At 41.7% G+C, this 14,595-nt stretch overlaps 1 protein-coding gene across 2 annotated transcripts in view; it reads left to right on the forward strand.

The window, feature by feature from the left end:
* The first annotated feature begins 1,580 nt into the window (after nucleotides 1-1,580).
* The window catches only part of fbln1 (fibulin 1), a 32,508-nt gene continuing 19,493 nt past the window's right edge, over nucleotides 1,581-14,595 (forward strand). For both annotated transcript variants that reach the window (XM_069163358.1, XM_069163359.1), the window contains exons 1-6: nucleotides 1,581-1,802; nucleotides 7,653-7,761; nucleotides 9,560-9,689; nucleotides 13,112-13,271; nucleotides 14,281-14,343; nucleotides 14,453-14,539. In XM_069163358.1, the coding sequence (XP_069019459.1) occupies nucleotides 1,748-1,802; nucleotides 7,653-7,761; nucleotides 9,560-9,689; nucleotides 13,112-13,271; nucleotides 14,281-14,343; nucleotides 14,453-14,539 (604 nt within the window). In that variant the 5' untranslated portion in view covers nucleotides 1,581-1,747. The remainder of the gene's footprint in view (nucleotides 1,803-7,652; nucleotides 7,762-9,559; nucleotides 9,690-13,111; nucleotides 13,272-14,280; nucleotides 14,344-14,452; nucleotides 14,540-14,595) is intronic.

A 14,595-nucleotide genomic window follows, 5' to 3' on the forward strand; every position in this document is an offset into this window, starting at 1 on the left:
GTTTCTGAACACGTAAGATAAAATAACTTAAATCTTCAACCCCAGTGGCCAGCTCTTTTCTAAACTGAAATGAATGGAGATAAGTGACTGTCTGGAAAGTAATATTATGCACTTTAATGGGCCGCAACATAAAAAACACTCGTGCGGTCTATTAAAATGTGGGCTCATTGAGAGATTGTCAACCGAGTAGAATTACCAACAAAAAGAAAACACAGACTGTGGTGGATTGAAGAGCGTATTGAGACACGACTCGTCGCACACCAGAATTTTGACAGTGCAGTTATCCATATATAACTGTCATATACTTGTGGACTTTCCTGTATGCCTGTGGTGTCCCGATATCAAGTCCTTGGTGATGTTTCTTGACTGGCTAGACTGGTGGTGGAGACATATGGCTCTGATTAGAAGATCATTTAACCTCTCTTTGTCACCATGCCCAGAGTTAGGAGACTGATTGAATTTGCAGAGGGCCTTAGTTGGTACAAAATGTTTATAATGCAGTCTAGCAATTATTTCTCCACTTCTTGCCAGGTCTGGTAGACTTGTGTTGGGGTGGGGGAGGGTGTGTGTGTGTGTGTGTGTGTGTGTGTGTGTGTGTGTGTGTGTGTGTGTGTGTGTGTGTGTGTGTGTGTGTGCGCGTGTGTGATGTGTGTCTGTGGCTTGTTTATACCCAGCCCCTTCTTACAGTTCATGATCACTTGGGCTGACATATGAGTGAGTTCATGTGGCACAGACACAATCTTTAATTCATTAACTTTAATAGAGAAAAACAGGCTTAGTAAGAGGACTACAGAGACCTGTAACACCACCGTGACATATAATGGAGGAAGCAATAGCACAGAGCCAGGTTCCAATTGGATTTGCAATCTCCATTCAAGTGCAATAAACTCAAAAATAAGTGAATAACTGCAGTTATTTGCAGATGGCGGTAGTGAAAATATAATTTTTTGTGATTTCCCCATTTCTCCTGAGATATCCAAAAAGGTTTCAAGGCGTACAGTCTGGACATAGCCACAACACATTTTCAAAATACCCCCAAACCAGCTCCAGATGTTGAGTAATCACTACAATCATTAGTCACAGACAGAAAAACTCGACTCTGCTATTGATGGGGAGACAATTTCCATGTGTGCATGCATACTTCACGGCACAGTAGCCCGAAGACACTTGCAAGTCCTAAAGTGCACAAAAAAAAGAAAAGAAAAATATGACAGCCCTAATTTCCCAAGGCAGTATTTTAGGTCTTATACTTTCCAAAACGCATAAATGTATCAGTCATAGACATATTTTAGAAGGATGACTCTTTTGTATAAACATTCCTGTCATAATACAGCACAGAATCATTTATCACTATTATCAATCTGCAAATTCAACTAAATTTGGCCAAAAAAAAAAAAAAATGCATTTAATTTAAATATACTGTTTATGAGTTTACGGCTGAAGGCTTTAATTTGAAGTTTCATAGGGGAAATAAAAGGGTTTTGATAAGTAATAAGTCCGTGTCTGTGGCCCAGCCCACCCCTCACGGTGCCATAATTAGACGCTCATTCCTCTCAGTCACGCTGCAACTGCGACTCTCAACTCCATCACATCCACCTCTTTTCCGCGGACTCAGTTCTTCTTTTTTTTTTTTTAAAGGAGCCCTGCCGTTTATTCCCACATCCCAGCAGGAAAAGCAGCATCGGGAAGCCCAACGTGTTCGGACACCTCTTTCTCCCCCAGTTTAGTAGAAATCTCTCCTCATTCAATGGCTCTGTGTGCAGTGCTGCTCTGCTCTATGTTCGGACTTCTGCTTGGCCAAGGTAAGTTACCTTCGTGTAGATCACCACTACACGTGACGACTTTTGATTAAGAAAGGCTAAACCAAAGAAGGGTGCTGGTATTTGACGTGTGTGGATGTTATATTGCATGATGACTTCCTCCATGAATTTGAGATGGTATTTACAGTAAGAATCAAACAGATAAAAGACAAAGGGTGAGACTCCGGGAAGTGATTCATTTCCCTTTGGACTAGTTGGGGCATGTGGTACAGGTTTACAAAACTGGGTGCTTCAAAGTGTTGCAGGTCTGCATTTAAGTCAAGTAAGGTACAAAAAAAAACAACAAAAAAAACCCCCATTATTTTATTACATCACGGAAGCATGGTGATTTTCTTTCTTTTTTTTTTTTTTTTTTTTAATTGTTTTTATATGTATATATATATATAGCTGCACACTGCTGTGACAAAATCCAGATACGTATTTACATACCTTGAAATCTGCAAGTCAAAAAGTAAACTAAATTTCAACTCTCATTCATTCCATTTTGTTTATGCCTCAGCCCAAATTCACTTGAATCTATAAAGTGACATAAGAAGATCACATCACATGGAGAGTGTTAGAATGGAGTTTCACATAAGTAGAGACTTCTCACTGCCAGCGCTTTCTGTACTTTCTGCCCTGCAAGTCAAAGGCTAAGTGTCATGGTATGCTGTGATGCCCCATCAGAACGACCAGCCGCTGATCAGGACAGGATGGTGTAGACAGGCGGGCGTGATTTATACTGGAGAGCTGTAGCAGGGTCACAGAGGCATAGGATGAGCCATGTCCAAACACTCCTGGTCCTCTGGTCACACATGGGGCAATTTTCAGTCAGCAGGGGCACTTTTCCCTGAGCTGTCTTCTTCATGGGAGGTTGGGTCACGGGTCAATTTGGAGTAAAATTCAGGGAGGTATCAGCCCGAGCAGTTACTTGACCAAAGCTCTCAGCAGTTTGATGGATGGATGGATGGATGGATAGATAGATAGACAGATAGATAGATAGATAGATAGATAGATAGATAGATAGATAGATAGATAGACAGACAGACAGACAGACAGACAGACACACAGACAGACAGACAGACAGACAGACAGATAGATAGATAGACAGACAGACAGACAGACAGACAGACAGAGTGGTTGAATAACATCTATCTCTTCTGTAACAGCCGGGTTTTTTTTTTTTACTAGTAAGGCTGACAGAAATCTTCAAATATAACCTTTAAGTGCAGCCTTGCAAAGAGATGCACACTTCTGTTATGTCTGGCCAGCCAGCTACTCTGTCTGAGCGGGGCTCCACCACTGGGCTCATTAAGCCTTGTTTACATGAGGTGTCTAGACGCAGGCAAGCCGTGTGCTGCCCTGCCAAGACAGAATGGCCCCCACAACCAGTAAAGTCATCCAAAATGGAAATGAGCCCTCTCCAGACAGACAATGCATCACAGAGACAGAGAACCATGGCAGACCACATCTAAACCAGAGCACGGCTGTGCCTGGTTTGCTTCTTTTGATAAAACACAAAGAAGCCACACAGTTTTAAGGCACTTCTAGTTTTTTGATTTAGGTTTGTAAAGCAGAAGACAGCTGCAGCATTGGAATTGTACGGTGGCACTGAGGTGCAAAACACAACAACAGAAAGAAAATGCAACAACAAAAACGAACAGTCCTGAAGTGCAAAACACATACATATGAAAATAAAATGCAAAAACTCCCCAAAAACCTGTGGTACCGAGGTGCAAACCACAAAAAGACAAAGAAAACACAGCCACAAAAATGAGCAGTTTTGAAATGCAAAACACAAATACAAAGAGGAAAAAAAACACAACATTAAGGAGCAGTCCTGAAGTGCAACTTGCAACCCCAAAATAACGGAAATGGCGTCATCAGCTGCTCAGTCAACTTTAGCTCCGCTTTGGGAGGATTTCAGGCAGCAGCTCTGAGACGAGAAAGCGGCTGTTGCATCAGTATAACAATCACTTCAGCAGTATATCACTGCTATGTACCGATCTCTAGTGGTACGCCACTCTTTTACCGCCGATAGATGTGCCGAAAGCAAAAACTAAAGCCAGTTAACGGAGTTAATGTTACCCTTGCCACCATAGCCACTCCGACCAATCAATAACAGAAATTCCGTCATCAAAAAGGTCAAAACTTTGATTGATTTTGACACTTCGGCTTTATTAGTGAACATGATCTCGCATCACAACAGATAACACTCCACGTTGCAGAACGTTAACCAGGCATATGCATGGCATCACATTCATTATTAACCATAGATACGAAGAGCAGGAGAAAGGCATAACCCCTAATGAGTAACTGGTTCAGATTTTGTCACATGATCATCATCGGTTCTTGAGTTCCACACTTTTTGTGAGCTGTAATCCAAAATGACCGCACATCAAAGTTTGTGACAAATTCTTGGGGAACAGAGAGATGCAGCGGGGGGTCATGTCCAGTGAGTCGGGGTGGTGGGGAGCTACGATTGTGTCATTTGCGTTGTACGATTGCGTTATCATTGCGCTGTCAGCGGGCGCATTGGAGAACCCAAGTGTGACATCGCTCACACAACTTCCTCAGACACCTCAGATCGTCGCAGTAGAGGTTGAGGGGCGACGGCCTGAACGTAGGAGGTGAATTGACGCCGCACAGTGCCAAGAATGTCATAGAAAACCCGCCTGGCTGTGCGCCTGACCCGGTGCGCCTTTCTTCGGTCCTTGGGCAGTGACTTTCCGCCCCTCGGAAGCGTTGGCTGATTGTTATACTGATGCAACATCTCGGAGCTGCTGCCTGAAATCCTCCAGAAGCGGAGCTAAAGTTGACAGACCAGCTGATGACGTTATTTCCGTCATTTTTGGGCTGCAAGTTGCACTTCAGGACTGCTCCTTAATGTTGTTGTGTTTTTTTTCTCTTTTTGGATTCGTGATTTGCACTTCAGGACTGTACGTTTTTGTGGTTGTGGTTTCTTTTTGTTTTCGTGGTTTGCACCTCCTGACCACAGGTTTTTGGGGGAGTTTTTGCGTTTTCTTTTTGTATGTATGCGTTTTGCAGCTCATTGCCACCATAGAACAGAGCTACTTTGGAGAAAAGTCTCCAGAACAGATCGTCAGGAGCAGTTACAGCATGTGACAAACTATTCATGTCACTTGAAATAAGTATTTCAAGTGCCTGTGCCCCTGGAGAGAAAAGACATGTTGTATTCATTATTTTGTGAAACCTGGAAAGTTACTTTTTGGATGCCTTTCTCGTTTCAATAAAAATAGGATGTTAATTACTGGAACTATTTAAAAGACTTGGAAGAATTGCTCCAGAAGAGTACACAAACTTGGGTCATTAACACTTCAAAATGAGCCAATAACGGTGTGAGGTGCATATTATCAGCTCTTTGGAGGCAAAATATTTTGCGTAACTTTCAAAGGAACATCCAGCTGTTATTTTAACACTTAGAGAAAGAGAGATAGAGAGAAGGAAGGACTTTGAGAGGTTCTACTTGGTAGGCCCATGTGAAAAGCTTTTAAAATGCCATCCCATGTCATCCAGCTGCTACAAGGTTTATTGGCCAGAGGCTACTGGGATGTGCCAGACTTCTAGAAGTCAGTAGTGAGTCAGCTAATGTGGCTGTCTAGTAATAAATCCTGCATGCATATTCAATCCATTCTGCTCGGTTAATCATCCTTCGTGTAGTAGCAATTTTTGCTGTGTTTCATTTCCAACCCAGTATCACATCATGTTATAGTATTCAATATACTCGTCAGCCCACTAGAGAATACCGTGTCAGAAAAAGTTAGGCGCCTTAGGATTAGGCACCAAAAACAAAGTGGTTAGGTTGAGGAAAAGATCATGGTTTTGGTTTAAGGTAACACGGTCACAATTTGGTTAGTCTAGGTATTCAAAATACTGGTTAGGTTTAACAGTCATGGTTTTGGTCAAAATAAGTAACACTTACAAATACTTTACTCTTTGTACTTCATCACATGACTTCCATCACGTGACCTGGTCACATGAGGCAAAACCTTACACTGACAGGGTATCCTCTAGTTGACTGATAGATGTATTACACTCGTTGGCCTGATATCAGGCTGTTAAACTGTGTTCTTTGTTTTCCTGCAACCAAAATCCCTTTCTTTAAAAAAAAAAAAACTGTTAGTCATTGTTTTGTCTTGCCAATACTTCATTATGGGCTGAAGAACTGCGGTTGTACAAACCTGTAAACGATACTCAGGAATTAAGTGTTTTCTTTTAATGCTTACATTGTGTTGTTACAAAGTTTACCAGTGCAAGGACTATTTGTGATAATGTGTATTCCTGCTTTTGCCTCGGCTTGACTATTTTGATTTAATGGTTATAATAAAATTCCCCCTGTACCTCTGGGAGAAAGCAGCAAATCCACAAGACTGATGCCAGCTATTCCAGATACTGTCCTCCCTAACTAATCTAACTTACTATCTGAACTTGCTCACTCCTGCTAGACTTCTCAAAACAGACATTGTGTCTCAAACATTTTGTTCAATGCATTTCACAATCACTGTTCCCTATGATTCCGAGCATTTAGTCACTAACCAGCAACAACTCGTATTCTGTTACAGTGGATCAACAAAATTTATTTCACGGTGAGTTTGTTTTCTCCTTTTTTCTCTTGGGGGACTTATTTTTAATAACAATTTGGCGCAGCGATCCTGGTTTGAGACGTAGGCAAAAAAAAGGTCCAAGAAGTTGATCTGCCAAAGCCATTTCACGTTTGGCAGATCACACAAACCACAGACGAATGAATGTACTTGATGTGATTGCGACAGCTGATTGTTTACAGAATCGAGGCATTCCACACTCTCTAATCCACATGAATAAACACCACACAGTTGGTTGCATTCCAGTCAAAAAGCCCCTCTTGTGTCTGCAACAACACATCAGTCATTGTTTTTGGCAAAAAAAATCCCTTAAGGCTGTTTAAATTGTCAGATTTTAAATGGTGTTTTTCCATCTTTCACAGAATCCTGGGCAATTTGCCTGAGGACAATAGCAAGATCCTCTTGTTTGCGTCACATAGAAAAAGATGATCGTTATGACTTCATCAGCAAAACAAATTGTGGCAATCAGCATGTTTTATTTTTGCCAAAAAGGAATGTTTGGCAAAAAAGTAATGCTTAAAATCGTAAAACAAATTCATGCCATTTACTATATTTGACTTGTCATGAATAGCTGGAGTGGTAAGAAACCATTCTCAAGACGAGTGTGTTAAACACCTTGCAGGTGTGTTACAGGTTCAGTGTGTAGGATTTAGTGGGAGCTGTTGGTGGAAATGGAATATAAGCTTCCTAAATATGTTTTCATTCGTGTATATTCACTTCAAACTGAGAGTTTTTGTGTTTTAGTGACCTCAGAACGCCATGTTGTACCACCGTGTTTCTACGGTAACCCAGTAGGGACAATGCAAACATTGGATCCAGAGGGGCCTCTTGCATTTTTCAAGAGATTCACTGCCATCATTGATTCTCCTATATGTTTTGAAGGGGAGGGTGAGGCAAGGGGTGTTCCGTCAGTTGCAATCTACAACCTCACCACTAGGTGCCACTAAATCCTGCACTGCTCCTTCAAGTGCAGATGCAGCAATATTTTTTTTTTTTTTTTTTCACTTTATTAATCCCCGAGGGGAAATTTCTTCGCTACAGCAGGGGGGCTCTCGGGGGAGCTGCTGCAACAGGCTGCCACTAGCGCGGCGCCAGGTAACCTGACCTGAGGTGCATGTTTTTGGATATTCCATGTGGGGTCTACACATCTCCTGCAGTGGTAAAGACAAAGCCATGAAAATGTCATTCTTACAGCAAAAAAAATACCTCAAGTTGTTTTTAATGTTCACAGGAGCTGAGCAAGTCTCCATAGAGGACTGCTGTAGAGATGGCCAGAGGCGTGGCAACGACAACGAAGACTGCGCATCCCTCCCTCTCATTTCTGCGTCAACAACATGCAGGTAAGCAGGTGCCGTCTGCCATTGTGCTCTCAGTGATTCGATAAGGTTTAAGAAGGCTGGTTAAAAGACTCACGTGGGGCCTTTTCAGATTCACAAGTCATTAAATACTGCACCTTTTGTCACAATCTTTCATTTTCTATCTGCACCATAGAAGCTCCTGTAGTATTGGGCCTGAGGGAGTTGGCCTGCACCATGTATGGGGGGAAATATCTGTAGGCCCTTAATATGAGATTGCTTTACCTTACTCCCATAAATCTGTAGGCACATTATTCACTTCACGTGAAAGCAGGAAACACTAATAGTGATGGGATAATAACAGGTCTGCTAGTAACCCAAGAAGGTGTGCTGCCACAGGTTCAGGGCCCATAAGCCAGGCAGATCTGCTGCTGTGAACACTGATGGCAAACACATTTACCATAGCCACCCTAAGTGATCCCAAATTTGTCTAAATTATAGTGTGAGGGGAAGAGAGGAAAAGGGCAGGGATTTTGTGGGGGGAGCAGGGTGTATTTAGGGGTGGAAAAGGGTGAGGGGGGGGGTCAGAAGAGGGGCTATTTCAAAATCCAGGAAATACCTTAGAGGTGAAACGCGACATTGAGGGAGGATGGAGAGAGGCAATAACAGGAAATCTGAACGATTACTTCAAACACCAAAGGAGGGAGGGCGGGGTGTGGTGGGGGGGGGTGGGGGGGAGTACGGGAGAAAAAGAGTGGAGCGAAGAGAAAAAAAAAAAGCAGGAGCGCGACTGTGCCCTTAAAAGGTTCTGCAGAGGAGGTGTGCGCCTTGATGTAAATTTGAGATCTACATTAGTTTATATGGAAAGCCATTTCTGGTAAGATTTGATAAAGAGGTTTGTTGGAATTGGGAGAGGAGTGGTGAAGGACGTTTTATGCTTTCTGTCTTGTAAAACTGTCGTGAAACAGAGATCCAGCCCAGACAGAAACAGTCACCCGCCCGCTCTTAACTGATTTGACGAAGAAACAGCGAATGCCAGACAATACAATGAAATCAGATCTGAACTGAAATATTAAATAACAGATATTTTGATAATAGAGATCTCACGTGAGGGGCTGTGTTTGTCCTAAATATTGTTTTTGACATTTAATCAGCTACCTCGCAGTATTACAATAAAACCTGTACAAACATTTAATGCTCGTTCTTTGCACTGAGCTCTATGGTTAGGGTCAGCTTCTATACCTCTATTTATTTTAGATCCTGTTTTTTGCATGTCATCACTGATTTCTGAGGAAACAGTGGACTGATTCTGCCCAGGTTTTGTCATCGACTGCATGCAAGCTTTATACACTGGCAACTGTTAGTCAGCCACTCAGTGGCTAACTGTCACTCACAGGGCATGGCATGCTTATCGTAAAGGGAGTGCTGTGTTTCAGTAATACTATTCTGAAAGTCATTCAATCAAAAAGCCACAGTTTCACCATGAGTAAGGAGATGCGGAGGTGGATGAATGTTCAAACTTGGGTCCAAAATGTGAGTTTAACTCTGGTCTAAAACAACAGAACAAAGGCCTGAGGGAGTGCTGCTCAACCCTGTTTAAGGCCAGTTATGTCAGCATTGCAAAACACAATAAACTTCCAGTGCCTTCCTCTGAAGCCTCTCAGGACGGACTCAACCCACTCATCCATGCAATTTTAGTGTGACATAAGATCCCCATCAGCCTCGCCTCAGGCTGATTTTAATGGGCTGCACTTTAAGGCAGAGTTTCTTTTCCACCAGGAGATTATTGCTAGAACTGAGAATAAATGCACCACCTGTGTTTTGTGTTTTTTCTTGCTGACAGGATAGTGCAGGAGCAGTGCTGTGTAAAAGTGCTCGAAGATAACATGTGCACCACTGGTATCAACGTGGCCAAAGGACAAGGACTCTGCGATTCTTTATTCACCAACACCTGCGAAACCAAGACCACAAAGGTGCGTTTGTACATGTATGTGCACATACATGCGCATATGTCTGTGTGGGAATGCTTTATGAACCGAAAATACTGTAAACAGAATGAAATCACTTCGTGAACCCAAAAATCTCCCTCCACTCGATCAGTGTACAGTACATCACCCTGCTGGACAGCCAGATTGGAGGCGAGTGATTGATGAGCGTAATGCTGTATATCTCTATGTGTTTTTGTGTGTGTGTGCCGTGAGCAGGATGAGGCATGTCACTCCAGGGAGGAATGGAGCTTGTTGCTGTCAGATAGATTATAAATTCAGCTCTATCTCCAGAATCTCTCGCAGGCTCACGGCCAAGCACTTTTCCCCCCGCTACATTTGTATTCCCTCTTAACCAAACCCTCTGTGCCCCTAATTTTCACAACCAACTGCACATGAACACATCATGAAGATAGATGCTTGGCAAAAGGCGAGAGGTGCAAGTTGATACATTTTCTGTAGAGGATGAGATAATTGTCGGTGCGGCAGCTTGTCTTCACTTGATCCACTGTAAAGTGCAGGTGGTGGTTTGTACATGAGCCCAGATAAGGTGAATAGGACAAAAACATTTATATGGATGAGAATGATATGACTTCACCCGCTCTCAGGTTTGTCTTGAAGTTGCTTCACTGAATTGCTTCACTTGGAGATTTCTTTGTTACATCATGAAACAAAAAATGAAAATTAGTCCCCACCTTAAACCCTTAAAGACAGTACTCCCACAACGTTTCAGAAAAGAAATACCGCAAAAATGATTGTTTTTCTGAAACACTCGTATCAAAATGAGAAAGGTTTCCTAACCATTAAGGACAATTCAGCATTTGCGGGAAATGAGCTATTTTGTGTGTGAATATTTCTGTGTGTTATGGATGGAGCTACAACCAGGAGTTGATTAGTTTATCTCAGCATAGTTTAGCCTAGATTGGCGTGAAGACTGGAGCAGAGGGACATGGCTTCTAATCTGACCCAGACCTACCTCCCTCCACCTCTAAAGTTTAGTGATACCTGATATGTATTTTGTTCACAAAACTGAAGTGAGAAAATTCAACAACTTCAAACAATGTGTGATTTTAGAAGGGTTATTAATGTGTGACTTCCTGAAGTCTTTTCATCTGGTAAGCAGCAGAAGCATCAGGACATGCCCCCACCTTTGCTAAGAAACCACCCAGAATACAACATCCCCTAAACACAACCTGTAAACTAATTAGATTTGTTAATAAGTGGTCTTTACAGGATGCAGTTTGTGTTACCTTTTGACAGAGCCACGCTAGCTTTTCCCCCTGTTACCAGTCTTTATGCTAAGCTAAGCTAACTGGCGCATAGCTCAAGCACAGACAGTATTATTTCCCACAGACTATTTTGGTTTCCACATACTACTGTGAGAATATACACTAAATGCTATGTTCGGCAGCTACTAACTTCAGATAGCCTACTGCAGTTTGCTGCTGGTTGGAACATGTAGAGTAATATTTTACGAACAAAGCAGAGGCAGTGAGGAAAATGTCTGCATAGCTGAGGGGGCCTACAGGACTCTCTGCAGGCTGATCACAAGGACCCCATTCAAATTACGCTCCCTTATTTTACTGGTATGATAGATTTTAGTTGCTTTAAATGGAAGCCTTCCCCCCACTTTTGGCACTTCACTCACTCAATCAGCCACATTTATTTCAACTTTCCAGAGTTTGACAACAAAATTATTTTCGCTGCTGATCTGATGGTTAAAGCATATTCAAATATACAGTATAAAGGTTGCATGTTGCCTTTGGAAATGTGTGTTTAGAAATTTTTCAATAAAATATGTGGTAAGGACACAGCCCAGATCCCCTGGTCCTGTCTGCTGGGTGTTGGCACAGCTGCCACCAAATGACTACGGTTGTAATTTTCTGCATTATAAGCCATCGCTCTTTAGTATTCTCAAATTGATTTTCACCTAGCCGCCCCTTTTTTCACATGAAACGAATTGCAAACTGTGGCATGTTAATGATTATTCCTCACATCTATACTACTGTGTATCATAGTGTGCAATTAAAGTAGCACAATGCTGAAATCTAAAAAACTTAATAATGAAAATGACCAAATTATTGAATTTAGTTGTCTGAACAAGGAATGTGAAATGTGGGTTTAACAGTATATGTTGTCCCTGTTTGCTTTTGTGTCAAATTTTGTAAATGCAAAGACTGGCAGTTACAGGACGTCTGGTTTTAACACGGTTATCATAAGACAAAATGCAGCAATGCTTTTTTACACTATTGTATGGTTTAAAAAAAAAACTTTATTAAATCATACAATGCATATTATGATATGAGTTTTCAAACATAGTGAAGATGCCAGTGAAAATCATGTTCCCTGTAATTTTCCTCTGGTCGCTCTAGAAGAAGAAGGTTTGTCCAATGTTCCGTCTGAATGATGCAGAAAATGAGCTCCATTTTGTTTTCTGTTGTCCTTTCAACATAGGAACTGTACCATACTTTGTTTTGTAAGATGAAAACATTTGTAAGAACGGATGACACAAAGTCTGAGTTAGCTGTTCACATATAAAACATACCTTATTTTGAGAAAGCTTAGGTAGGAGAAAAAAAAGACATTGTCAGGGTAAGTTGTGGATGTGTGACATCACCTATGTGAAATATATTATCGTTTGCACAGTTGTGCTAAACTTCCGATTTTATCCCGCTCCTACTGCCTGCAGTTTCTCTAAAACAGTTTCCATTCATGAAATTTCCTGAAACAAAGTGTTCTAGGACAAAGTCAAAGCCACACGTAAAACAAACACACAGATAAAGTCGCTGTTAATCACTTTTACAGTCTTTGGCATGTGTTCAGTCTTACAGTCACTACCATCACTGCACACACACACACACACACACACACACACACACACACACACACACACACACACTGTTTAATTTCTCGTGTATATCTGCATTGCCTTTACTGAAAAACAACCCATCCCCCCACACGCTGCACCTTTCTCCTCCCTGACTGACATTACCAAGCTGTCAGAATGATTGATTGAGCATGCGTCAGCCACAGGGGATGATGTCATCTCATCACTGTCTGTCTTTATTTTGTTCTCACTGACTTACTTCCTTTCTAGTCCTGTGTGTCTGAAGCCAGTCATTTGGCGTGTCTTCTCATTCAGCCTCCTTCTCCTTCCATCTGGTTAATTGAGAGCTCTGCTGTCTGTCTGTCTGTCTCTGTCTTGTCAGTCTAAAGGCCGTCTCATCTATTGTGTTTTACCACCCAGCAGTCTCCTCTTCCTTGCCTGCATGTTTGGTTTTATATCTGCTGACTGAAATCCCTGACTATGTGTTTTCTTCTCTTTGTTCTTTGTAAAGTTTTAGGATTTACATGTCTCTGCTGCTGTGCTGTCTCATATATCGTGCTGTATTGAATTCTGTTTTCTGCAGATGTGCTGTGACTGCTGTCTCCTGGGGAAGGCAGCACAGGGGCAGGGCTTACGGTGTGACCACCACCTGGCCGTGGGCTACCAGTGCGGCCTAGTGTCCCGGGCCTGCTGCGTGGATGGATCCTCAGGCAACCAGACAGCCCCCATGGAGCAAACAGAATGTGGGTAAAAATATACAGCCCTGCGTGCTATTTTTTTTCTCAACTTTAGTGTCAAAGCGGTTCATTCATTTTACAGTGTGGATAAAAAGAAAGACAGAAAGAAAGCAGGTAACAGTAACAGAAAGGCTGTGCAAAACCACGAGACTATTTAGACAAAGATAGCCGAGAGAGTGTCAAATACAAGGCTACACTGCCTCCTGGTGGATGCATATGATCATTGCCTGTAGCTGTCACTGGAGTGGATACATCGGAACCAGAAATACATCTTTTGGCTCATGCAGTTGTGCAGACGTAGTTTGTTGCTCATGGGCACTTCAGCAGAGCTGTTGACCTTACTCACTATTGTCCTGCTCCACATAAATATTGTTTCCAAATAATTGCAAACATTATATACTTGACAAATAAATCAGTTGAATTTTGAGTAGAATTTGTTTTATTTAATTTAATCCATGACGTTATGTGGGTATAAACTAAAATGAAATTTGTTAATTTTCTAAAACTTTTGGATCTGTGACTGTTGTTGACATTGTGAAAACAATTTATTTCACGTAAAAAAAATAAGTCAGCAAAACATTGATTTTGAAATGGTCATTACTGAAAAAGACTCAAAAAACACTGCTAGAAGCAATGTTGCATAAGGTGCTAAGATGTATGTTAAGGTTCAAAGTCAGAAAGGAGCAAATAGGCAGAAATCCAAAACAGGCAGGGATTAAACGCAGAAACATGTGAAGCAGTCTGACAACCTGAGTGTGGAGACTGGGAGAATATACACTGACAGACCGATCAGAGATCAGAGGCCGTTGTGAGGCAGATTTAGAACTGGAAGCAGGTGAGGTGGGCGTGGCAGACACAAGACTGAGCATGGATAAAGACTGGGACTGAGGACCTCTGGTCGGTGGCAGGAGTGACACAGGAAAAAACAAAAACAAAACAGAAAAGCAGAAAGTCCAAAACCAGAACAATTTGAGTGACTGAATAAGCATAACTGTTTTTTACCTCCCTCACACAGTGCCAAACAAGGATAGCACCTCAAACAATGGAGATAACTCGGTGTTAAGTGATGAGTGCAAAGGTAAAGTAAAATAAGCAAACAAATATGCTTTTCTGCATTTAACTGATTCAATTTGTAGTGATTTAAATTCAGTAATTATGGTTATTAACATGTTTGTGTTGCTTCTTAGGAAAATGTGCTCATTATTGTGTGGAGAATGACACTTGTGCCTGTTTCAAAGGCTATAAACTCAAACCGGATGGAAGGAGCTGTGAGGGTAAAAGGCATTTGTAGTCTTTTCTCATTTTAATGTTTATATTTCAGTATAAGACA

Source organism: Embiotoca jacksoni, unplaced genomic scaffold (assembly GCF_022577435.1).
Source record: "Embiotoca jacksoni isolate LCO1_2020_lvr unplaced genomic scaffold, fEmbJac1.0.p SCAF_3, whole genome shotgun sequence".
Classification (NCBI taxonomy): Eukaryota; Metazoa; Chordata; class Actinopteri; family Embiotocidae; genus Embiotoca; species Embiotoca jacksoni.